At 38.7% G+C, this 26,978-nt stretch overlaps 1 protein-coding gene across 6 annotated transcripts in view; it reads left to right on the forward strand.

Annotated features, from left to right (window-relative positions):
• The first annotated feature begins 7,917 nt into the window (after nt 1-7,917).
• SLC26A7 (solute carrier family 26 member 7) overlaps nt 7,918-26,978 on the forward strand; it is an 86,302-nt gene continuing 67,241 nt past the window's right edge. Inside the window, exons 1-5 of one of the 6 annotated variants that reach the window (XM_090137794.1) lie at nt 7,918-8,477; nt 16,877-17,017; nt 18,612-18,672; nt 20,043-20,139; nt 20,235-20,265. Coding sequence is in view for 2 of the 6 variants with exons in the window: in XM_031590983.2 (XP_031446843.2) it covers nt 20,113-20,139 (27 nt within the window). In the remaining 4 variants the exon portion in view is untranslated. Of the gene's footprint in view, nt 8,478-16,876; nt 17,018-18,611; nt 18,673-19,653; nt 20,140-20,234; nt 20,266-26,978 lie in introns of those variants that run through there. The other 5 variants (XM_090137793.1, XM_031590983.2, XM_031590985.2 and 2 more) reach the window with 5 other exon arrangements.

Raw genomic sequence — 26,978 nt, forward strand, 5'->3', positions numbered from 1 at the left:
TGAAATATGATACTGGAGCTAGAGCACTGGGAAAAGGGGAATTTGTTTCATCACAGCTTTCCTTGGGGCAAAAATGGCATTAGAGACAACGTTTTGCCTCCTTTCCATGGTTTGTCCTTACCTTCTGTTTTAAACAGGCAGTTTAAGAAGAGCTGTGACAGGCCACAATGAAAAATCAGAAGGCTGGAACTTAGATACATGGGGAGCTCATCCCCTCTGCTCCTGCTCTGTCTTAAAGAGTAGGAGATGCTAACTAAGTGTACATCAGTTCAAACAGGAAGAGTCAGCTGGAGTTCTCCTCTTCAGTCTAATTCTTTGGCTGTTTTGGAGCAGCTGGGCATCATCTCAGTTGAAACTGGGGTTCAACTGGAGAAGTGTCAGTAGGAGAAGAGTAAGTAAAACAGATGCAGAGAAGTGTTAGTTGCCACCATAAAATCAGAAAGATAACAGAAGAAAGACTTTGAATTGCAAAAGAGAACACTATGCGTAAACAGACCTATTGTTTGAATTCAACCTTCAATTTAGCCTAAAGCATTTTGAAACGGTCATAATCCCACTGGTGTTTTCACACAATTGTCCTGAGCAAGAAATGAAGATGCAGAATGTTTCCTGCCATTCTCATCTCTTCCATTTCCTGGGCTTATTTAATGGGAACATTCCTCCCTGCCAGGAAAGCATTCTGGGAGCTGGGCAGAGCTTATATGTTCTTTGGTCTGAGTAGAAACTGTGTTGTCTTCTAACCCAATGCTTGTTGCCCAGGCCAGGGCTTTCCCAGAGCTCAGACATCGGCTGGGTGCTCTTGGCAGTCCTGTGGCGTTTGCTGGGCACACCGAAGGCCAAGCTGTCACTGGCTTTGTCCTAGCTCTCCCCAAGCAAAAGGTGAGCACCTGTCTGGGTGCCGTGGCTCTTGGTGCCACCTCAGCAGTCCTATAGTTGTAGTGAAGGTGCTGGGGCAACATCAGATGCTGTTCCTGACTCGTTTGGTGGAGAGGAGGACAGAGTGGCCCTTGCAGCCTCAAACAGCTCCAGTGGAGCCTAGGCAGATGGAGTTTGTGCCACAAATGGCTCCCTTGGCAGGCCTTGGGTCCACACGTGGCTATAGTAGGCCCGCATGGCACAGAGCAGCCAGGCCACATCCTGCTGGCTGCCTGTGGATCCCAGCTGCTACCACCCAGAGTTCCACTGGGAAGGGCCCCAACAGACCCTGAAGCCTATGCGTCATGATGGCCACATCCCCATGCCATGGCCCAGGCCTGGCTGGCTGGACCAGCCCGAGCAGCAGTTGCTGAGCAAGTCTGTGTGCAATTCCTACACGGAGTCATGATTGCTGGGCTGCGGGGCCAAGGGGAGAATGAAGTGGCAATGAAATGCCATAAGCGATGAGAGGCGAGTGCTGTGTCCTGTTGTCCGCAGGGGTAGGAAATCCCTCCAGTGATCTCTCCTGCTGTAACACAGCTGTGGTGCCACATCCATTTTCCAGTTTGTCATCCTATCTGCCTCTGGGATGGTCCTGAGAACCCAATCTGCTGGTGCCAACAGCCCCAAAAGTGAGCTGATCACCATAAATCAGTAAGAATGCCTGCCAGCAAACTCAGCTCGCCAATCCCAGAGGGTAGAAGGATCCCAGATGAGCCCCTGGGTTGTTGGGAAAATTTCTGCTCAAATAGGCTTGCTCCATTATCTCTATCCCCAAAATAGACAGAAGAGAGTCTCCAGCTTTCTTTATTTGAATAAAGAGAGAGTCTGCTCTCTATTTCCCCATAGAGTCTCTCAAAGTATCGGGTGTTGTAGCCCCCTTTTTATCCTCATCTCTCAACCACATTGTCCCTCCTCCTTTCCTCATTGGCTGAAGTAGTGAGAGGTTACACGGACAACAGGTTGGCCATGAACCAGCAGTATGTCCTGGTGGCCAAGAAGGCCAATGGCATCCTGGGGTGCATTAAAAGGAGTGTGGCCAACTGGTCAGAAGAGGTGATCATCCCCCTTTGCTTTGGTGAGGAGTTCTGTGTCCAGTTCTGGGCTCCCTGGTCCAAAAAAGACAGGGATCTCCTTGAAAGAATCCAGCAGTGGGCCACAAAGATGATAAGGGCCTGGAGCACCTCTCTTGTGAGGAAGACTGAGCAACCTGACTCTGTTCAGCCTTGAGAAAAGAAGACTAAGAGGGCTTCTGTCAATGTCTATAAATACCTAAGATGCGGGAGGCAAAGGGACATGACCAGACTCTTTTCATCAGTGTATGGTGTTAGGACAAGGGGAAACGGCCACAAACTGAAGCATAGGAAGTTCCACACAATTGTGTGTAAGAACTTCTTCACACTGAGGGTGACGGAGCACTGGAACAGGCTGCCCAGGGAGGTTGTGGAGTCTCCTTCTCTGGAGATCAAGACCCACCTGGATGCCTACCTGTGCAACCTGATCTAGGGAGCCTGCTTTGCAGGGGGGTTTGGACTAGATGATCTCTAGAGGTCCCTTCCAACCCCTACAATTCTGTTACAGACTTCCGAGTCTGCCTAATATATATACCCCTTGCATGTGTCCCCCTTCTGTATCATGCATCGCACGTGTAATTGACTTCTACTTTATGCATCCTGGGGAGGGGAAGTTATTATTAATTGGCATATTAAGCTTGCACAGTAAGTCAAAAGTTCATAAGTTCATGTTATCAGTTGTCCTTTGTAGCATAAAACCTTATTTGATCAGAGTGTACAGACACCAAGTGGAAAGGAATTTGCAAGCTTCTGCACTTGTGATCAAGGGCATGTGTTTGCAAGCCTCTGTCCAAGTAATTTTGTTTGCAAGGATATCTTGTTTGTAACCTTTTTATCTCAAAGTGAGTAGAAAAACACTATGCATTGGAAAAAAAAATCCAAAATTAAACTTACAATGTTAATGAATCCTGAGTTTTACATGGAATCATTTGCCAAGCCAGGTTTTATCAGAATCCTAGGGTGAAAAAGAGAGGAAAGAGGAGAGATGAGAGAGGAGAATGTGAAAGGTGAGCGAAAGAAAATTGTCATTTGCAGTAGTGATATTAAAGGAAAAAAATGCCTTATTCTTAAGCATATCTATTTACCAAACTTACATACAGTGTTACTGTAGAATAGTTTCAGATCAGAACTGCGGACTGAAAGAAAATAATTCAGCTAAACATTGTCTGAAAACATCTTGATTGGTCTCCTACACACTACTCATTGTGAAAAGTGTCTTTGAAGAAATCCCCAATATGAATAGGTCTATGTTTAACATATACTGTTTCAAAAGAATGTAAAAGAAGTGATACAATGCTAGAAAGGTATCCAGTAAGCATCTTAAATAAGTTTTCTGACAAGTCACCTTCAGTGGAAAAAGAAACAGACAAATATAAATGGCATAAAAACCTTCCATTCTGGGGATTGGTTCTGACTGCATTACTTAATTGACAAACTGCTTAACTTCATCAGTTTGTATTTTTACTGCTGACAAATGAAGTTGACACTGTTTATAAGAAAGACTTGGGAACCCATATTCTGGCATAAACAAAGTAACTGGAAGGTGGATTCGCCAAATTTGTGCTATGTACAGAGCTCTGGTGAAGACAATTCTGAATCCTTTTCTAGTGTACACCTACACAGATGCATTTATAAAAAGTGATTAAAAATCATCTTCTCTGTTCTTAATTTTAATCTACACTTTCATTTTCTATGAAGTATTTTTGTAACTTTCTTTTAATGAAGCAATGAAGAAAACAGAGTACCCTTCTGGCACCAAATCACCATCTGAAAGAACTCAATTTACTGAGCTTTTCTTTAATTCCTATTACTAAAACACAGGCTGGATTTTGCTGGAACCAAAATGTTACTGGTATTAAATGTGGATTAACTTCAAAAGATAATTATTCCCAATGCCCGAGGAAGCATCTCTCAGTCTGTAAAGACAGTTAACAGCTGAGAGAGGTGTTCAAGGCCAGATTGGATGGGGCCCTGGGCAGTCTGGTCTAGCATTAGGTGGGATGGTTGGTGGCCCTGTGTGTGGCAGGGGAGTTGGAGATTCATGATCCTTGAGGTCCCTTCCAACCCTGGCAATTCTGTGATTCTGAGAGCAATTAGATTGTCCTGAATGGGACAACATTTCAGCTGACCTTCTCATAGTCATTAGTAATTCACTTTCCAAAAGAAAAAAAAAAAAAAACAGATCTTTCTCCTCCCCTCACAGTTGTACTAAAAAAATGGATTTCTGGGCCAGTTATACTCTGTTAATAACTCCTAAAAGAAATTTGCATATAGAAAAAACAAAGGTTTGTCAAAAGAATTTAAGCTATCAAATGTTCTTAAATTATCCACTAATTTAAACAATATTTTGCTTTATTTTGTGAAGTGAATTAGATTGTATTAGCAGATACGGTTATCACTTTGCCTTTCAATTTTGTTACTGCTCAGCATAAGAAATCAGACCAATTCTTCTTCTGTGCCCTTTTGTTGCAGTCAATGCACTACCTCCCTAATAGAAATAAATCCTTTTGCATATATTAAAAACACAAGTTTCAGAGCACAAAAGTATTTCTGTTGACAAACCATGTTCTGAAATATTAACTTTACTGTTAACAACTTAGACAATCAAAAAATGGTAAACCACTGCCAGATAAGCAACTATTTACATTGGTTGATAGTGATAGGACAGGGGGGAATGGTTTTATGTTAAGACAGGGGAGGTTTGGGTTAGATATTAGGAGGAAGTTTTTCACACAGAAGATGGTGACACACTGGAACAGGTTGCCCAAGGAGGTTGTGGATGCCCCATCCCTGGAGGCATTCAAGGCCAGGCTGGTTGAAACTAGATGATCATTGTGGTCCTTTTCAACCCAGGTCATTCTATGATTCTGATTCTGTGAAACACTGTCATTCATAAGTATTTTACATAATGTATTAAGAATACAAGAGATAAGTAACAAGTCCCTCAAAATGAAAAGGCATGATGGCTTAAGAAACATGAAATCACCTTTCACCTGTTTTTCACTATCTGGTTAGAATCAGGAATATGTAGGTAAAAAGCATAGTAAATATTCTTGTTATTCACATCACATTCTGTCCAAAAATTCCAGTAATAACAGAATGTTTGTTTCAGTTGTCCTTACCAACATCACAGTCACTGCAAGTATCCACTATTTCTGGTTAGCTAGCATTTTGAAACAGACAAAAAACAGTGATTTTGAAAATAAAGCTTAAACATATAACCACAGTTATCCAGTACAACAGATGTGATTTAACAATATCCAGGAGGATGTGTAACTTTTACCCTTATGTGCAGACCTTCTGCTTGAAATAAAAAAAAAAAAAAAAAAAAAAAAAAAACCACAGGCTCAGAATTGTGAACAAATAAAAACATTTAAATGAACAGCTATTAGACAAGAAGTGAACGACAGATGTTCAACATATATAAACCTCAAAATACACCAGAACTACTAACATCTATTAGTCACTCTGGAGTGCGACTTCATCTGTGGACAGATAGCAATAGGACAAGGGGGAATGGTTTAAAACTAAAAGAGGGGAGATTTAGGGTAGATGCTAGGAGGAAATTCATTACTCAGAAGGCAGTGAGGTGCTGGCAGTGGTGCCCAGAGAGCTGTGGGTACTGCATCCCTGGAAGTGCCCAGTGCCATGGTGGGGGGCCTGGGCAGCCTGAGCTGGTGGGGGCAGCCAGCCCACAGCAGAGGTTGAGGCTGGGAGAGGCTGTAAGGTTTCTTCCAAGCCAATTACTCTGTGATTATGTGATAGTTAATTATTCTGTAATACTTACAGGCAGTAGAGCTGATTGTATGACTTATGTGATGGGACAGATCTGATGAAGTGAGATGGTGGCACTCCATCTGCTCTGTTTTGTCTGAGCATAATGCTTTGATGAATTGCAGTTGTGAGAATTATTGCTGTATGTTCTGGCAGCAGGCAGAGTAGGGACACTAGCTCTTGCAGCTGGCATTGGCCTTTTGGATTACTCTCAGCTTTCCAGCCTTCCTCCTTGGCTGGCTCTGGTCACCTTGTGGTTTGGGAATCTGAGTAAGTGGAACTAGGCAGCAGCTCTTACAGGCAGTCTGGTGTCTTCTATGAAGCCCTGATCAGATGTTTCAGATGGACCTGTTGAAGCACATTCAGATGAGGGCCACAAAGGTGATCTGAGGGAAAGAACACCTCCCCTGCGAGGATGGGATGAGAGTGGTGGGGCTGTTCAGCCTGGTGAAGAGAAGGCTCTGAGGAAACTTGATGGTGGCCTTTCAGTATCTAGCGTGAGAATGTCCCACCTGCATCATCTGGTTAGTTCAAAAGGCAACATTTCAGGCGGTATTTTTTTGTAAGTCATGCGATTGTTGCCTGTACAACTTTTTACTTTTAGTTCTCAGACACAAGCTGCCCTTTATCTTCCAGCTGATCTCCTGTGATGCATTTATTAATGACAAGCAGCCTGCGTTGATTACTTAATCTATGTAAGCAGCTGAGCAGACTTAAAAATAGGACCTGAACTATGAAAGGCATTTGCTCTGCCTTCTTTGGCTCTGGGAAGAACACTAACCCACCAATTCCTTTGTTTTGAGAAACTAATAAAAGCAGCAGATGGGTTATGATTAATCACAAGAGGCATATGGTATAGGTACTTTCAGATACAATTAAAATCTTAGCAACTGCCTCTGTAAGTTATAAATAGATAGATATATAATAAGAAGAACTCTTCACAGACCAAAAGCTAGTAAAATCACAAATAAACCAAGGTAGTCTCTGTGTTCCAAATTAAATACATCAGGAGTATTGATTGAAAAGCTTTATCCTCTTTGCATGTTAGAAAAATTCAAGTGTATAACTTTAACCAGCAAAAAATAAAAATTATATCTATATATATGTCTCTGGGGAGCTGTGTTTTCTGTAAAGTCTCCCAGATTTTATCTGACCTGCAAGCGTTTTGTCATGAACTCTAAAGAGATCAGATTCATGAAGAGTCTGAAGATGCTGTGCTTGTTCAGAAATAAACTTAGGGACCTTCCAGATGTGAGTAATGTTATTTTATTTTTAAATTTTTTTTTGTCGTATGATAGAATAATGTTGTCTTATGAAAGATCCTTTTGATAAAACTAAGGACATGGAAATTTTAAACTAACAACTCTTCTTCATGTACATGCATATGCTATTAAAAAAAAGAAAAGAAAAGAAAAAAGTTGATAGTATAAATAGGCAAGTATTTGTTGTAAAATCCTAGTGGGGCTGCACTGAATTTGGAATCAGTGAGGGATAAAAGGTAGCACATCTAGTAAAGAAATGGTTTTTTTTCTTATCCCTATGCTGAATGTTGGAGTACAAAACACCAAAAGTAGAACAGAGGAGGCAGTTGGAAATTGGGGATGGCTGTGTGAATATCATAAAAAGGAAAAAAGAATACAAACATGAAGGCTATAGTAGCTGTAAAATTAGCCAAGAGACAGCAAATGAAGGTAGAAGCATGTTTTCCAGAAATAAAGCGTGATCTACACTGTGGATCATGTACTTCTCCACAAGTTCTATTTTTCTATGGTTCTAAAAGGGGAAAGGTGTTTGCCACAGTGACTGCTTTTACTGGCTCATAATTTTCTTATAATATGAAAAATATCTATAGATAGGCAAGAAGTTGGAGAATGGAGTAAGAACGTTTTAAATCCTACTTACAAAATGGCACTAGTTGGAAAATGAAAAAGATCCCCAAGGAGAATTACCTACCTGTTATACCGAAAGTTTACTTTTTCTGTTTTAGTTGTGGCTATCACAGAAAAAGCTTTGTTTGCTTGTTTTTAACAGAGAAGAAACTGGATGTCACACTTCTGATAGTGCACTCCGTTTTTGCAGACTGTTATTTCTAAAGGAGTGGTAACTTTCCCCGACATAACAGCGAGCCTCCCCCTCTAGTGCAAGGACGTGTAACAAACACTCTGATAAGGGTGTCTTTCTGCTTGGATGGCTTTTAGTTTCTGTCGTCTTCACTGACATAGCCTTGATGCTATGTCTGTAGGAATACTGCTGCAGTAGTTGCTGTTTTTTTTTTGTTTGTTTGTTTGCTTTTCTTTAATTAAAAGGAGCCCTTAACAGGACAGTCCCTTCAGAAAATTATCTTAGCTACTGAGTTTTTCCCCTGATGATGGAAGCCTGTGGACCACTGTGGATCTAGGATGTTGTTGCAGATAAATTGGAACTAGTGTGTGTTGGGCACGGACAGCTGGGAGGTGAGGAGTTGGAGGAGGGTTGTGCTCTGCCAGGAAGAGCAGCTCAGGTGCACAGTGCCCTGCTGTGGGATCAGGACTGGTCTGTTCACAGCTTGTGGGTCAGGATCAGGGGGGTGCCTGCTACACACCAGCCAGTGTAAAAGAGGAAGTATGCAAAGCCTTTAGAACAACTGGGAGACCCTTAAAAGCCTTTGGAAGAACCTGTAGGACCAACCAGAAGAAGTTCCTTGGTTGCAGGCACTGCAGTCAGATTCCATCATTGGTAAGTTGATTGCATGCTTGGCTTCTTGAGGACTGCAGTACACCCACATGACCTATTTCTGTCCATCAGCATGGTGATGGTGGAATTGAAGGCATTAGGAATTTGATGACTGACAAGCAACATGAGCACCACCATCTTCCAGGATGCACTTTTTCCCCTGCATTCCTGACGTAATATTTGAGAACTTTTCTAATTATGCTTCCTACAGGCTTGACTTGGTAATGTATTCAGTTGATAGCTCAATTTCTGCCTAGACAAAAACACTCGAAAATGCAGATAGCAAATGTAAGTGTGTTTAATAAAGACATGCTGAGAACTGTAAAGATCAGCAAAACATGGCTGTATTTTTCAGACGTAAAAAATTTTTTTCACAGGCAGGAGTTTTGTAATTAAAAAATGTATTGTTTAAACAAGGTGAAATACGATTACTTCCAATGTCATTTTTCTCATGCAAACAATTTTTTTTTAACCAGATTTTCCATATATTAATTTTTTCCATTTGCTTCATTTGCTGTGACTCCAAGAAGATACAAGCACGTTGTAAATTACCATTCCCTTACAGATGTTCCCTTGTTCACTTCATGCCTCCAGTACAAAATATAGGGCAAAATCAGGTCAATCTGAGTAATTTCTAAAAATCAGTAGTTGCTTCTGCTAGTCAGGAACTGACCCAACACATTTTAGCAGGAAAACCTAAAATACGCATATGATTTTGTATAGTCAGCTACACTTTCATGCATTTTTAATGGAGTAAAAGCCTGTAATGGTTCATTTAAATTTAAAAACAAACAAGATTTAATTCCTTTTTATTTCCAATTACAGATGCTCTGAGAGAATAGTATCTAGAGAGATGATTTCTCTGTACGTACTTTTTTAAAAATTTTGTTTTCTTTCTAGACAGTCATAATTTTCAGATGATGATAGATATGTTTTTTTAATTTGTTTGTTCTCAACATCCCTCTGTAATTTTCCCCAAGCTCTCTGGGCTCTCTTCAGATGTCTAACTTTATTTCCTTAAAGGAAAGTCTTTCAAGGCTTCTCTCTTCTACCCTCTTTTTCTTTCCCTCCCTTGAGTGTTGCAAATACTTGAGCACTGATAGGGACCATGTCCTTGTAAATCTCATCTGTTCAGAAGACAATCCTAAAACATCATAGTAACCAAAGAGGAAAGTACCATAACCCCATAATAGCTTATGGTCCACCTACATCCCGGTCTACTATGGGATCATACATATGAGCTGTGTGTCACAGCAGACACAAAGTGGAATTTGAGGCAGCAGTGCTTTCTCTCCACTGATAATACAAACAGCATTGCAGGCTACATTAGGAGAATAGCAAGCAGATCCTCTTCTGCTTGGCACTGGTGAGGCTGGCAGAGCATTCTTGGTTTTGGGCTGATGAACTCAAGAAGGTCCACTGTAGGGTTGTGGAGTTGGCTGGGGGCCTGTAAGATGAATTCATTGAGATTGGGGGAACTGAGTGCTGAGTACAGAGAAGATGGTAAGGGAGGATCTAATCATAATCTACTAATGTAGAAGAATTATAAAGATGACTGAATGTCTTGCTCCAATTTATAGGAGGGAGATGAGGTTCTTTTAATATCAGTACACCCGGTGTGAGAATAAGAAACAACGGTTCAAATGTTGGTCCAACCAGTTTATTATAAATCCTAATCAGGGAGACGGGGAAGGGAAAGAGGATTATAGAAAAGATAGGAAAGAAGTAAGAATCGCGTAAAACTGGGACAGTCACCTCCAGGATCCAGCAGCAGTCCTGTTGCATGACGTTTTGAAGGTCTGAGGCAAAAGCAGCATGGGGGAGAGCAACAGCAGTGTGGGGCAGCAAGCAGGTAGCAGGAAGAAGTTGCAGAGCAAATCCGGGAGAAAGCAGCAGGACTCAGGTATCAGGCCCAGGAGAGTCCGTCAGCATGCAGGAATTCCGTAGTGAGGAATCTGATGGCAGACACCTTTGTTCTTCTTCAGCATCGTGGTAGAGCGCAGGAGGGAGAGGCAGGTCATGAGGCTTCTCATGTCAGAAACCTCTTCTTCTTCATGAGGAATCTTTTGCCAAAAAACCTAAAACCTCATGATTTTAGGTCCCCTTTTTATCCTTCTTCTGCCAGCGTGACATTCCTGGGTGCTTGGGTAAGAGTAATGTGCAGCACCTCCTGAGATGGCCATTCTCCTCAAGATAAGCCCACACAAAAGACTGCTTCCTGGCCATTAAGCTGCAGCTTCTCTCTCTCTTGTTGCCCCTGGCCTTGTCCATCTGTGTCCCTCAGACAAAGGATTTCACAACCCTTGCCCAGAACTTGCTTGGACTTGTTCATCTGTGTCCCCAGCAAGCTTTGAGACAATTATGTAAAAGAATAATCTCAACACTGAGCCAAACTCTCTTCTGGCTGTTTAGTAGTACAGGTGACAACAATTGAAGCTGTATCTTGAGATGTTTTTGATAAAGCTTTGGCCTATGAGGCTAGTGCAGTGCAGGTGCAGGTTGTCCAGAGAGACCGGAATATGTCCTTGAGTGCTTCCTACACACGGTTAGACAGTCAGAGCTGACCACAAGATAGCCTGTTTGTATTTGTAACAGGTGAAACAGGATCTCAGTAGATGTTTTCTTATATCCTTGCTCACTTCACGCAGGGTGTGAATATGTACCTATGTAACATTACATTTTGTCAGGGAGGCAAGCTAAGATCTTACCTTCAAGGTCTGGGCCTCCCCAGATTTGTAATAAATGTTACATGATTTAGGAAGAGCCTTGAGCTGTTTTTACAAATTTCAGCTGCAGCATCACGTAAAATTTTTCAGATCAGAGCAGTTATAAATGATCATTTCAACGACTGCCATAAAGTATGTGTTTCAGTGTGGTGAAAAAAGAGCTCTGTGCAGTGTGCTGTCAAAGGAGATGAGAACGGCTGAGTAATGTTACAGAAAGTAATCCAGCTGAGTAGAGAGCAAACAGGATATCGGTTAGATGTGTAAGCTTAATTTTTTTTTAACATCACTTTTTATGCATAAATAAAGTACATTTGTGGGCTAGAAGTTTCTTTACCTAATTAAAACTTCACCTTGAATAGAGATAGCATTATTATGATGCAGTGTTAAAAATGAATATTTCCCGAAGTTGCTACAATTCAGTTTTTAGAGAGACTATACAAAGATCTCCAAAACCACTTGCCTGTGTCTCAGAACTTATTTCTCTCAAAGCACTGGCTGATGTAAGACCTTTGATTTCTTTTAAAACAATAATTTTCAAAAAAAGCCTACATCAGTACATTAAGTGGTGCAAAGTACACCCAAAAATGAACTTCCAAACAATTGTCTACACGTCTCTGCCTCTGACTGTGGCTGCGTTCCTGCTTATCACAAGAGTATCACCAGAAGAACCAGCACAGAACAACATCAGGGAAGCGGATAATCTCGAGTTCCTCAAAGCATTTTGCATTACTGAAAATTTCTTTCAAATAACTGGGTTCTAATAACCTTAGTTATAGCACAAAGGAATATGTGAATTACCTCATTGTAATCTAAAGAGGACAAACTTGTTCATTCAGAATGATACTGATTGGCTGTTTCTAAGGCAGTAGGTTACTCTCATTCCCTTTTATTCCTTCTTTTATTTCAACAGAAAAAAAAGTTTGCAACTGGTAATATCAATAATTGAGCAGTTTGGCTGCTTCAGTTAACATCAACTCTTTTACAGATTGAAAAACAATTGAAGCAAGTAGGAGCATGAGAAATAGAACAGTTGATCCACGAAGTAAAAGAATAAAGAAAGAAGGGCAGTAGTTCTATGCAGTATGCTAAGTTAGAGCTCCTCTTCCTTTGCAAAAAATTTAGGAGCACATAGTTCCCTAAAGCTTCTAGTAAGTAGTTCACATATGTTAATCAGACAGCCAATCCTCATTTGCTCTACTAGATTAATCTTGTCACTTGAGTGACGGCTTGCAGGAGAGTTAGAAACCATCAGAAGCAGCCCACTGAAGATGCAAAGATCAGAGTACCTGACATTAACTCATTAAAATGTTTTCTGTTTGACTTATTTTTACTTAAATTTTGCTAACTGGAATTGTTTGAGGGTATATAACAGAATAGTTCAATAGTATACTCTTTTAGCAGAGAAATAATTCTTGCTTCCAATTTTTAAAATGAAACTTGGCAGATTATTAATTAAAGCACCATAGAAATTAAGTATGCATTTTGAGGAATAAAACTGACAGTAAACCTTGATGGAAAAGACTTAAGAATTATAGGAGCAATTGTAATTCTGTTTCTGCGTATAGTACCTCTTACAAACATTTGGTTTTGGAACACAGAAGTCTGGGAATAGATAACCCATAGCTATACATTTATATTTCAATTTAGGAAACAGTAATTTGAAACATAAATACCACTCATCTTCCCATGGGCACATAAGAAAACCTACATTCTGTCTGTTTCTGCCTTCTTCTAAAGCAAAAGAGTAGTACCGAAGTACAGCTGTGGAAACAGTGCTGAGCACACAAGGTTAATGCATATAACATTTTCTTCACTCAGTGAATGTCCACAAGGATATTTTACCAAACATTTGAAGGACTGTACACCAAGATAAGTGATATGTATTAATTCTACTTTAATTTTTATCTCTAACAGTTAATAACCTGTTTAAAAAGAACATAGAACAAAAAGCAAAGTAGAGTGGAGTTAGAATATAGTTATTGAAAATAGGCAAAAAATTCTTAACAGGTTTATCAGTGGCCTTAGTAACATCCATGTTATGATAAGAGTGAGTTTACTGCTCAAATACCTTGTAACAGCTGATTTTCTAAATGCCAAAATTGAATCACACTTCTCTAAAATCCAATACAAAACAGATAAATAACTGTGAAGCACAAATTTCATAGTTACATTCAGTTCTAATGTATAGTTGGCAAGAATAAGGGAATATTTCATTTTTGAAGAAATCTCCAGAGGCCCTCCAATTGAACATCCAGATCAGAGCAGCACTACTGTCAGATAGATCACGTTACTCTTCCACTTTATAAGCCACATTCTGCATGTGAAAAATAAACGGGAGGAAAGGATCCTGACAACTTTTTAGATTCAGACAGGAGAAGCGCTTGTTCTGTGTGTTTCTGGTTGCAGTTCTCATATTCCTGTGGTCCAGCTGGTCAATTAGCTGGTCAATTCTTCAGCTGAAGGTTTCCTCAGTTTGTGTTGAATTTTACCGCTTGTCTGGATTCTGTTTCCTAGGCCATAGTGAAGGAAGGGGTTAACTGGGGTTTTCTGCTTGCTTACTGTCTTGAATTCATAGAGCCAACTGACAGACTGGAACAGCTTGAGAGATATTTCTGGCTCTTCAGGTTATTTCTGATACTGGTGTGTTGTGCTCAATTGGACAAAATAGTCTGATGCTGATTCCTTTAGACAAGGCTTACATTCAGTCTGTTCTTATCCCTAACCTTTCCATTCTTTCACGAGCTCTCATACTTCAGTCTTTTCAGATAAATAATTTTACTGGAAAACTGTTAAGGATTATAGTGCTGTTTTGTCATCTCTTTTTAATGGGACTGGGAACAATAGAAGTTGTTACTTAAGAAGTTCCCTTGTTTGCCCTCAGTACCTGAGGCTCTCAGAGCTCTCACCTGGGAGCACATCCCATGCAAAGAGGTGTACTTGCCACATTTGTGCAAATTGTGATAATCTCACACTTCATTTTCCACTTCAATTTCATTTTGTTATTTTCCATTTGTATTTCCAAAGATCTCTTTCTTATAGCATCTCTCTCCAGTTTAGCAGCAGCTGCATATCTTATTAAAGCATTTTCTACTTCTTACACCTCATTAATGAATGTTGCATAAGGCAGGGCTGGACTGCAGTAATGTGCTTTGTCACACAGCATTAGCTGTCTCACTTAGATAATGCCTTGTCCTTTTGCAATTTGCCCCGAGTCTATTTATTTCATGGAGCTCCAGCCCCAACAATTATGGAGCATTTGTGGAAGATTTTGTTAGGCGGCATTGAGTAAATCAGTGGCTATTCAGACCTCAACTGTATCAATCATTAGACATTGAACATGACTTACATCTCTTTTGAAAGAACTTCCCTGTCTTAGAGTAGGTAACAATTTCTCTGCTCTGTCAGTGCTTAATGTTTCTGCTGCAGCTGCCAATAAGGGTTCCCACCATGCAATGAATATTTAAAAACCTGGGCTTCATCCATACGTATCTGGATTGAGACCAGGGAGCGAATACCAAACAGTTTGTTTTTACAGCTCTCAATTATTACTCACTGAGTATGTAATGAAAAGAGCAACTTGAAAGTGAAGGTCCTAAATTCCTTTGCCATCTCCTGCAGCCATACAGTCCCCAAGACACACTTTTATACATATTTACTTTCTCCAGTGCTGATAATCCTAACTTTTCCCTAGATCCTCTTAAAGTCATAGAATTTAGGACTCACGTGTTGGATAATGAACTTTCAACTCTGTCTTAAATGATGTAATGCTGTTAATAACTGCTTTTGAAAGAGACTGAAGTGAATATTCCTCATCTCAAATGTGAGTGACTTAAAGGATCACACAATGGAAAAATAAATGCAGCTTCATAGCCATAATTACTTTAGCTGACATGTTTAGCTGAGCAGCAATAAAACATATATCATCTTAATGTGTATCGTTGTTAATCTTGCCAATGATTTATAACATGACAGCCAAAATTACTTCATCAGGTTGGACATAATGAAGTCAGTGAAAAGCAGCTAAGCTTGGTAGTTGTGCTAGACCCTGCTTAATACATGCATATTATTGCCATATATTTAAGTGCTAAGAGACAAAATGAATTTTCTTATTTTTAGTTGTGATTGCTCCTGCTGTGAATATGTTCGAATAAAATGAATTTCAGTTATTTCATAGTAGTAAAAACACAGTGTTTTGCTTTATTTTATTTCACATAATCATTTGAGTTGGAAGGAACCTTTAAAGGGCATCTGGTCCAACTCTCCTTCAATGAACAGGGGCATCTACAGCTAGATTGGGTTGCTCTGAGCCCCATCCAGCCTGGCCTTGAGTGTCACCAGGATAGGGTATCCACCACATCTTTGTACAGAAAGAGATTTGCAGAGATATATTGGAATTTGGTGACATTTTACATTAAGAAATGCTTCTAGCCCTGAAATCTTCAGCAAAGGAGAACCTCATTGTTTGTTTATATTATTTTGTAGTTTTGTTGTTTCCTTTTATAGCATTTCTGAAAGGGCATTCTTGTTTAGTTGTTTTTTTTGTTATTTTTTTCTGATCTAATGCAAGCATAGAGGTGATAGGAAGTGGGGATCTTTGTAATAAAAGAAAAATCAAATTGCACAGTTGTCTACCTCAGATAGAATTACCTCAGAAGATAATAATCATTATTTTGATCAGATGCACAGGTTTTTTATACTTATCAGGATGCCTTCAAATACTTCACAGTAAAACCAGATGGTTATATTTCATCTGTTAACAATATTGTTTTTTTTGTTTGGCCTTTGTATCTGTTCTGTTAGCAGTGCAAGACAGACTTGTCAGCTCACTAATTTTTTAAGCATTCCATAGTGGAAATCAGATGAGTAGCTTCATTTAAATCTAACTAAAATTTAGAGGGAAATACAATCCATCTGTCTTTATTATTATTGTTCTTTGTTGCTGCTGCTTGACATTCCTTAAGAATTTAGAGCGGTGTCTTACTCAAAGATTTCCAACAGGACATGGTTTGCTTCTCAGTCACGGGCACACAGCCACTTAAGCTCAATAACACTTCTCTTCTGTATGCCAATGAATTCAGGGAAATAAATCACTTCAAAACAAAAGCCTGATTTGATAGCTCCTGTTCCATCTCCTCTTAGTTTTTGCTCATCACTGAGTTGTAAAGGATGTGCTTTTACACAAACTTAATTTTTATGAGAAGCTGTGATTTATGGTTGCTCTTTCTGTGCTATCAGGTGAGCACAGGTGCATCTTGGTGTTAGTTACACAGGCCACTGCTTTGCTATGGTAGATAGGTTAAATGATTTGCCTGTAGTATGATGAATAGTATAACAGAAAATGGAATTGGCTAAATTGTGTACGTCAGCTGGGAAATTGAGATGGAATTGTAAATCTGTAGAAGCATTTGGTTGTACAATACTGAGAAAAAGGAAATCCTGTGCATGTCCAGCCAGCTTTAACCTACGTTTCTTTGGAAGTAAGTGGATTTTAAAAGCTCAGTTGGAGGATCCTGGATTAATCATGGAATCATAAAGGTTGGAAAAGTACTAAGATCACCTAGTCCAACCGCCAATAAGAGGTCTTAAATACTTTTCATTGGAAGACTTTAGTTGGCTTCTTCTACATCTGCCTAATCAAATGAGGCCTTACAGTACATTCTGTTCAATTATTTATAGGCTTACAAAGCATTTGAAGACATCAGATAATGAATGCTTTGCGTCCCTATGTGGGTGTTGGCAGGGAGGGCTGAAGATGGTCAGCACCTTGGAAAATCCGATCTATTTAGAGCCAGCTGAAGGTGACCTGTTTTATAGAAGGTGTGTAAGTACATTAAAGACTGCAGCATGAGGATTTTTAGTGGTCTGTGGGGATGCATAGACTTCTAGGATATAGTACAGAAGCACTGTCTATGCAGAAGAACTGAAGTAGCCTTATGCATGGTGCCACTGGCTGCATTTTTTGGAGTGATCCCTCCTCCTAACTTTGCTCAGTTACTTGGAGCAGTCCCAAAGTTCCAGTGAATGAGTTAAAAATGACTCAGTATGGTCACTGAGGGTCCAAGGTGAAATTTTGTTTTCAGCCGTTAGACTATTTATTGAAGCAGAAATTTTCCATGGAGTGCAGTCCAGCCAGGCCTGTCATGCTGTCTTGCAATGATACATTAATTCCTGCTCCCTAAATTAAACATAATCTAAGTTGCTTCTGTGATCTCAGAATAATTGCAGATGAAAACTTTTCAAATATGAAGAAGAGACGTCATTTTTTGAGGCAGATTTCCTGCTTTAACTATAAAACTGTCAGAATTACAGAGTCACCATCAGCAGCTGCATAATAATAAATAAATGTTAAGAAACTAATTGCAGATCATTCTGAACAAGGCAGTGACCATCTCTAAGCTCTGGACATGAAGTACAACCATTGGCTGCCACTACTTAATATATTGTTCATTTAGACGGTTTAAAGAAGCAAATTCCTTAATACTACCTCCTGTCATAAGATACTGAATTCTGAAGTGTATAAAAATATAACAGTCCTGAATATTGCCACTGTGTTGAATATTATCCAGAAGCTAGTAGTTGCCTCTGTCCTAATGATTTTTAAATGGTTTAAATGTCTTAAAGACAAAATCTGAGTTTAAATTGTGCTTTTGGAAACCTCTGTGCCTTGTAATCTGCTTTAAAAAGCTAACAGTATTTACAGAGTGTTTAACAGAATAAGAATTCAGCAGCATCTATGGTAAAAAATAATGGAAAGTGATTTCAGAATAATGACGCTACAGCTTTTCTTAAAAAGTATATAAAATATCAAAAGATTCTACATTTTTAATTTTTTTTCCTTATTCACTCTTACTATAAGAAGAAAATTAAAATAGTTGAAAATGTACACCTGCTGCCTACAGGGTCTGCTGTGCTCCATTCTGGCATGGTCTTTGCTGTTACTGCAGCACAAAGCAAGGAAGGAATACGCTCAGTATATAAATCAGATTGCTCTCTTTGGTATTGTTTACAATGATTGTTAATTAGTTTCCTAGCATAGTACCTAATTTGTGGTCAAAATAAGATGTACAACAGATGGAGAGAAAATTAATTCTGAAGTAGTAATCTATCCATATATATAATTATTCCTTGTAACTGTAATGGTGGTGGTTTTGGCTGTTGGAACTTCAGCAATGCATAGATCAAGTGGATGACATTTCTTAAGCATTATTCAGGGTTTTATTGGGTAAGCTGTAAAGAATTGAAATATGATTGCTTTTTGACTGGCTTCTTCTTGTGATCCATGTACTTTAATGTGATATCCTGATTAATGGTTTTCTGTTTGCAGACTTTGGGTTCACATGTTCACATGTAATATATTTTGCCATTTCCATTACAAATCCTGCTTTTCATAAATTTATAAACTTCCTTTTAGATTTTGGTGCATAAATGTCTTGATAGAGAAGAAAATGAAGAAATAAAGGGGAAAAAATGAGGTAAATCAATCAGGTTTGAAATGTTTAGAGGTTTTGTGGTTTTATTGCTTTCTGTTGTGTGCTTTTTTTTGTTTTTTGTTTTTTGTTTTCCCCCTGGAACTTCTATAGGAGGTTACTATCCCTTATAGGAAACATTGAAAAAATGTTAATTGTTTTACCGTTAGAAATTCTATACCTATACTCACTGTTTTAATTCCAATGGATGTTTTCACGTGGAAGAAAAAAAAATATTCTTACATTCTATTTTGGTAAAAATCAATTTATTTGTGTCATTTCTCCTTCCCTTAAATTACAACTGTTTGTCATTTCACACCCTTTGGAAATAACCATGATGGTACACAGAGTCAATTCAGGAAACAAATTCCTAATCTTGAGTACGTAACTTGTCAGTGGTGGATTGTCAGTAGGATTCTCCATGTGCCTGAACTCAGAGTTCTGCTTCAGCTGCTCCAAAGCTACTTTGAATTTACTTCACTAATGACTACTGCTATTACAGATATGTTTTTGAAGCATAAGAAGATTGGAGCCAGACTACTTTCATACACCTGTCTAGTCTAGGAGGTAACATCAAGCACAACATGAAGGTCAATTATTTAAAAAGTTTAAAGAGAACCTATGCCAATTTTATATTTTGTGTGCCTAATCTATGTGGCTCACCTAATCTATATAGTATCTTTCCTTTGTGTAGGGCATAAGTCAAAATCCATTTGTGACAAGGAAAAAATATATTACTAAGTTATACACAGGTGCTGTCCCAGAGTAAATGTCTGTGTGGAGCAGCAGAGAATTTGTAGGAATGCGTGCCCATATGCAGGAAAATATATATACATGTAGAATTTGTACAACTTTAAAAGTTCTCTATAATTCGGATTAAAAAAAAAAAAATTCTGTCTGGTACAGGCTTTGATGTTGAATGTAGGTACTGTAATTCATACTGGTTATCTCATTTTCATTTTCAAAAACAGCTTCATTCCAGCATCAGGTTTATAGTGTGTTACATGACATTGATTTAAGCTGTTGGCTCTTTAAATAAAACACTTTAAAAACCACTGCACAAATGCTAATAAGGCAATATAAAGGTGGTAAATATTAATTATATATGCAAATAAAGTAAGTAATTGCTGGCAGACAGGGCCCTCATTTATCAGACACTGGGGTCTGAGATGGCCTGAAACAGCAGGAGGTGAAAGAAAGGAAGAGCTGAAAATCAAAGTTGTGGTCTCACAGCTGCCCAAATCTTTGGTCTATCAATACTGGTTTCGTTTACTTCACTTTTGTTCTTTACCAACTGTGTAAATGAAAGTCTACAGAACATGTCATCATTTTTCCTTGTCATCAACTTCTCTGTAACATTTGCTCCTTTAATCCAGAGGGCTCCTTCCATCCATTGTAATAGAAGATCACAACTTTGGCCCATGAAAACTAAAGTTTTAGCTGAAGATGACAAACAGATGTCACCTCACAAAGGTACCATATTGCTTATTCAAAATGTTTCAATCTCTTACCATATCTCTTTGAAGTATGAAAAGGCGCTGAATTAATCTGAGTTTCTCTCACTACAGATACCAGGTTTTCTGCAGAAATTGTGCCAAGGTATGTTTTAAACAAGATTTTTTTAGGTAATTGTATCTTGGAGAAAGCTTTCCCTTTCTCCACTGAAGTCCTATTGCAGTTCCAGCTTTGGCAAAATCAACTTGAAGTAATTACAGCTGAAAGCAACAAATCTGTGCTATATACGCCCTCTCTGAAGCACTGTTCTGCCTAACTTCTTAGTTACAAACACTGTACATTTCTGTAGAGCAAAGAAGGATTCATTGGAGGGAAATAATTCCAAAGCAGGAAACTGAACAACTGACCTGTGGGAGGAAAAATCAGTAAATAATCAGTGAAAATTCCATCCCATCAGCACATTTGAGTGCATGAGAGAGATTTTAACAAGGTGGAAGGAAAATGTCTGTATGGAGCATAAGAGAAAGAGCATCCTCTTCCAGAAGAAGAAAATGAGTTTCAAATCAGTGGGATAGAAAACAAAATCAGCACAGGATCTAAAAAATTGAAATTTCAAAAGTAGAAATAAGAGGGGAAAAGATAGAGGAAAGTGGTTTGTGTCATTTAAGAAAATAAGTAACTAAACAAAAGCAACTGCTGAGCACCTGAATCAGCAAACTATCCTGCCATATGCTCAAGTGCATTTTTTATTTAACAAAGCACTCCACAGTCAATTAAGCAATCACTGGGGTCTGCAGAAATCTTTCCATAACTGCTACAAGAATTAGTTTAGTCCCTTGGACGTCTTTTTCACTTCAGTAAGACATAGGTTTAGTATTCCCACTGTTTGTGGGATTACAGAAAACGAGGCTGAGAAGATGATTTAAAAGTTTATATCAAAAATTTTTGATGCAAATACACTGAAAAGCACAGTCTTCCTGATTACTTTTAAAAGTGCATTTGGAAAATGTACATATAATCAATTAGTGTATTTCTGTTTGCGCGCAGAATAGTCTCAGCTGTCTGTGCTGTCTTGCCTTAGCAAGAGAGGGATAACAACTTCTTAAGAGCTGGGGCTAATACTGGTTATTAGGAAAAATGACTTAGTCCTGCAACAATTGTGAAGCACGTGATGGATTTCTCTTGCCCTGACAAGCACATTTCAAACATCTTAAAATCATGACTTAGTTAAAATGCACAAAATTCTGTCAGATAATAATGAATTAACTGTCTCATTTAATAGACTGTAGATGACCATTGAAAGGTCATATCCTTTCTCCCCACTCTCCCAAGTGAAGTTTAACATGTATGCCACAGCTATGCTAAGCATGCAAGCAATGGTGACAAAGATGTTGAGGGCCTGGAGCATCTCCCATATGAGGAAAGGTTGAGGGACCTGGGTATGTTCCGTCTAGAAAAAAGAAGGCTGAGAGATGTTTGTTCAATCTTTATAAATATCTAAAATATGGGAGACAATTGGTTAAGGCCAGACTTTTTTCAGTGGTGTGTAATGATAGAACAAGGAGCAACTGTCAAAAAAATGGAAAATAGATGTTCCACACAAATATGAGGAAGAACTTCTTCACAGTGAGGGTGACAGAGCACTGGAACAGGTTGCCCAGTGAGGTTGTGAAGTCTCCTTCTCTGGAGTTATTGAAGATACGTCTGGATGCCTACCTGTACTACCTATTTTAGGGAACTGCTTTAAGAGGGGGCTGGCATCAACGATCTCCAGAGGTCCCTGTGATTCTATGATCCTTACCAGCTGTTCTCTACTCTCTAATTGCTGCCATTTTCATATACCTGGGAGAAGCTATACGTACTATGTATGAGATGTAGCTAAGTTCTCTAGAACTAGTCATATTTTTAAGTTTATTTGTTTGTTTATTTTTAATCCCCCTCTCTGTCCTTTTCACTGAGAGTTTTGGCTCATCTCTTCTAGGACAGAGTCCAGAGTTACACCTACCTACTCAGGGCACCATATTGCACCTAAGATGTAGCTGTAACAATTCAAACCATAGATAACTGACTTGATTGCAAAATTATTTTGTCCGTTCCAGGAAAGAACTGTGTCTAATTTTAAACTGTCTAATCTGAGAAACCAGATACTTAAGAAAGCAGCAAAACAAGCATTTCTTCATTCTCTAACTTAAGCCGTTCTATTATTATATCATTTTATGATTCATATATGCAATCTTTGTATTCACATGATAAGTGAAAAGAATTACATCTTAATAAACACATAAAACAGAGGAACAAGGACAGTATGGATTGCTCAAGGTGATCTACAATAGATTTTTCTGCTGTAAATATAGGGCACTGAAAACAGAAGCAAAAATGCCCAAATGATAGAGTCCAGGTCATGCAAGTTCTTCTCGTATACTTGGTTGCATAAAAGGTACCTAGTGGCATAAAATGGGTAAGTACATGCATTTGGTTGTGTTCTCATCTCATTCTGTATTTTCAAAGCAAATTTAAAATTTGGGAAGAGAGAATATACATATGCATAGTGGAAACTTCAGACAGAGTATATGGAGTTGTCTGGATGTAGTCCCTGAATAAGTCATGGCTTGTTAAGGACCTGGCACGCAGAGTCACTGTGTGCTGGGTGACTGCTCGGAGTCTGCACTGGTTTTGTTCCCAACACTTGGGAAGAAAGTGCTGGAGAGCTAGCAGCAAGGCTCCTGACTTCTTGGCAGTTGGCAAGTACACCTGGTGGCTTACTCTGACTTATTTCTTAACCATTAGCACTTGTAATTATTTTTTATAGCTGTAGGCACACCTATGAAATAATTTAAAATACTTCATATCAAACCAAATTATTTTATGTGTGTAGTTTACTACGTCACAAGCAAGGCTGAGATTTTTTATTGAAGTAAGCAAGATATTCATAACAACTCTTTGTTGTATGAATTTTCTGAGGCTACTGTCCTCTTTAGTAGCTAAAATTTTTAGAAAAATAATATTCTTATGAATATATATATCTTGTCAGTTTCTTTTTAGAATCAGGAAAAGCTGATGTTACAGAATATTATTAACACAGCAGTTTTCATCTTCTCTAACTTCTTGGCCCCTGGAATAGCTTAGTACACAATATGTTGTGTTTTCATGTGTACTTGATGTACATTTTTAAGTCTTCTTAGTAAACAAATTATGGAAGGGAAAGCATTCAAGCGTTTTTGGGCTCATGCTTGGAAATGAAACAATTTTTAAAAATGTAATGTGAACAGTACATTTTTCATGTGAAACATTTTTGTAAAGTATGCAGATTACAAGATAGTAATCTCATAAAATACATTTTAAGACATTTTGAATTGCCGTGAGAAAACCAAGGATTGTATGAATGTGTTAATACTTTTAGATCTTTCTTTCTGGGAGGAATTGTTTTAGCTGTTCCTTAGTTTCAGTGAATTCATCTGGTTGTCACTTTAGAATTCCACTGGCTTACTGTCTCAGAAGGCAATAAGATGTTAGCTGCTTAATTAATCTAAATTTTAATTAGTACCCTTTATAGCCTTTCCTTTTTGAGCAGCCATATTTTTGTCATTAGTTATAAAATCTAGCACAATTGTGATTTATATAATGACAGCCTACAGCACTGGATTAATACACTGCTTTATATATAAACAGTTTCTTCAGTTAAGTGATTGAATTTCTATTTCAGCTGGATAAAACTAACCCAAAGAATAAAGTCTGTGGACTGTAAAGCTGCCAGTTTTTGTAACTAACACTTGGACTGAATCATACCTCTGTAAAATGTGTAGCAGTGGCACACTGTATAGTAAAGGTGGCTAGAAAGGAGACATTTAGAGGCTTTCACACAGAGAAAAAGAAATGTGATAAGATTATAATGGGATGGAAAATAATGGATTTCATGTGCTGAAGCATCCGGTGGTAAAGTATTGTTGGTTGTTAAGCAGTAACTTATCCGTAACACTATCAGAGCAAAAATTTACTTTTGAAGAAGGGCTTCAAAAATTGGGATAATATTCAATTTAATAGACTATTCCTCTGTTATAAGACAGTGTAGCACTCATTACAGAGAGGTAAAGAGAGGTAAAACTTTCTGCATTGTTCACACTATATAATTTAATGTGTCTTTTGGGGAATAAATGGTAACCCTGAGGATGCAAAAGGAAAGTGGATCCTTCTGCACTATTTTTGAAGCAAAAGGGTAGCGATGTCACATTTCAGCATTCTTTTCCTCCTCTGTGAAATTCATTTTATTGATCTGTTTGTTCATGATCTTAATGGCAGTTAAGGTTTTCCTGGTTTTAACGTGCCTACATGCTCACAGTGGCTGTGGCACTGTGTGGTCCTTCTTAGTCACACGTTGCCGAGGATCCAAGATCAAAAGTGAAGTTCGTTCTGTTGTCCTTAAATAAACTTTTTGTGTCTGATGGCTTGGAATCAACATATGCTCTCGGTTGATATAAAAGTCAACAACACCAAATGCAGTGGGAGGTTAATTAGAAAAAGATCCATCCTTTTGCATCCTCAAAGCATTCCTGAACAAGGTCCTGAACAACTTGATCTGACGTTGCAGTTATCCCATATTTGAAGAAGTATTTTGATTAGCTGGTCTGTGGAAGGCCTTCCTCCCGTAAATGAGTCTATGACACTAAGGATATCTGGAGATAAAATTCTTCAGGAATGCTTGTTTCATGCTAGTTGTTCCCAGATAAGTCTTATCTAAGTCAGTGAGCACAAATGTTTTGTAATTAATGAGAACACTGTATTACTCAGGTAAAAAGTAACTGGATGTACAAGTCCTTTGAAGGCTTGGGAACAGTGTGTTGTAACAGTTACATTTTAGGACTATCTGCTGCTTATCAAGCTGGCAAGGCTGCTGAACCCCCGTTCCAGCAAGCCCTGTCACAGGAGTTTGAATTTGGTCTTCTCAATGCTTCGGTACCTTGATGTCCCACAGCCATGAATCAGTGTTGATTCCTGGCCAAAACCCAGGACAAATCTCACATACTTCTGGATGGATACTTCTTCAAGAAGTTTAACTGCTCAGCAGCCAGGGATCTTAAATGGAAGAATATTTGTAGTGAGCAGAGGATTTGAACCTTGTTCTCTGGAGGTAAGGGATAGAACAGGAGCCAGCAAGGCCCTGCTCACAGCCAGCCAGCAAAGTTTGAAGTTGAAAAGAGGATGTTTGAACGTGTGGCTATTTGCGTCCAAATCTGAAGTGTTCTCTATCTGTTGTGTGGCCTCACAGAATCACAGAATTGTAGGGGCTGGAAGGGACCTCTGGAGTTCATCGAGTCCAACCCCACTGCAAAGCAGGCTCCCTACACCCGGCTGCACAGGTAGGCATCCAAGTGGGTTTTGAATATCTCCATAGAAAGAGACTCCACAACCTCCCTGGGCAGCCTGTTCCAGTGCTCTGTCACCCTCACTGTGAAGAAGTTCTTAAGCACGTTTGTGTGGAACTTCCTGTGCTTCAGTTTATGGCCATTTCCCCTTGTCCTAACACCACACGCTGCTGAAAGTCTGGCCTTGTAAGGCTTATAGGTTGGTTTGTGCAACCAGAAATCAGGAAATCTGGTTTATGCATTCTGTCTGAACATTTTGATAGGCAAAATAATAACAAAACATTTATGATTTAAACGTTTTATCAACTTGCTTTTTTCCCTTTTTTTTTTTTTTTTTTTTTTTTTTTTTTTTAAATTGTGTCCTACAGTGTCAAGATTAGGGGTTACCACAAAATGCTTCTGTTTTTGATGTAATTGTATCAGTGCATATATGTATTTGTGTATTTTGGCTACAAAGACAAGTTCTCAAATGTGGGAATTCACAAAAATCAATTTACTCAGTAATTTTACCCGTAGCTTAAAAAATAATAATAATAATAACCATTTTTTACTATTTTGAAGGAAAATTTACCTTTCAACGGTGCTAGATGCAGTCTTAAGAGAAAAGGAAAAAGTGAGATTTTCTTTACAGACATTTTCCATAAGAGACAGGCACTGTTAAGTGTCTCATGCTCATTTTAGACGTTCTAAAATAATTCAATATCACTTCATGTTCATACTATTTTTTTTCTTCATTAGCAGCTGCGTAGCATGTTATTAGCAGACAGCTGTAACAGAGCAGGAGTGGAATTTAAGAGAATGGTCACACTACAAAATTATCTGCTTGGTCTGTGCTTGCATTTTTCATTTATTAGACTCATTGAGAGCAGACTATACCTGAGTACTAGGAGCTCCTGCTTCAATACTTGCTCAGTTATACTTGGTCTTTAATTTCTGACCGGTAAATTTATTTTAAATGTGATGGATAATACTCTTCTATTGCTGTGATTTTTACCATACTGCATTATTAAGCTGTACACTTAAAGTTCCACAGTTCAAAAACCATCATGTAGTGAAACAATTTGGTCTAGCTAGTGCTCTCGAGCCTTGCAAAAATAGAAGAAAAATACCGTACAAAGACACTGGATGTCAGTGTTGCTTCACACAGCTTTGTATAGTCTGGTGTAATTAGACAGGACTGAACACCCATTTCTAGACAAGATCCTAAAGCTGAACCCAAGCCGTGTGGGTCAGGACCCGGCTTCTGTATGGCTGGAGATTCGCCTTTATCTTGTAATAACTCCGGTTCCGCACACTTTGTCAAGCCACAGTGTCTCCTGAGTGTGCTGCATGATGAAGGGATCAGGATTTGGCTTAGTCATGGTCATATTGTTTTTAGTGTAGAGGCTAGGATCTTATCTTTTTCAGTCGATACCCACATTTAAGTATTTGAAGTCAGGAGTATTCTTAACTGCAAATAAAAGCATTTTGTCTGATTTTGAAAGATGCATTGGGAAG

Source organism: Phasianus colchicus, chromosome 3 (genome assembly GCF_987193195.1).
Source record: "Phasianus colchicus chromosome 3, bPhaCol1.hap1.1, whole genome shotgun sequence".
In the NCBI taxonomy this organism is placed as follows: domain Eukaryota; kingdom Metazoa; phylum Chordata; class Aves; order Galliformes; family Phasianidae; genus Phasianus; species Phasianus colchicus.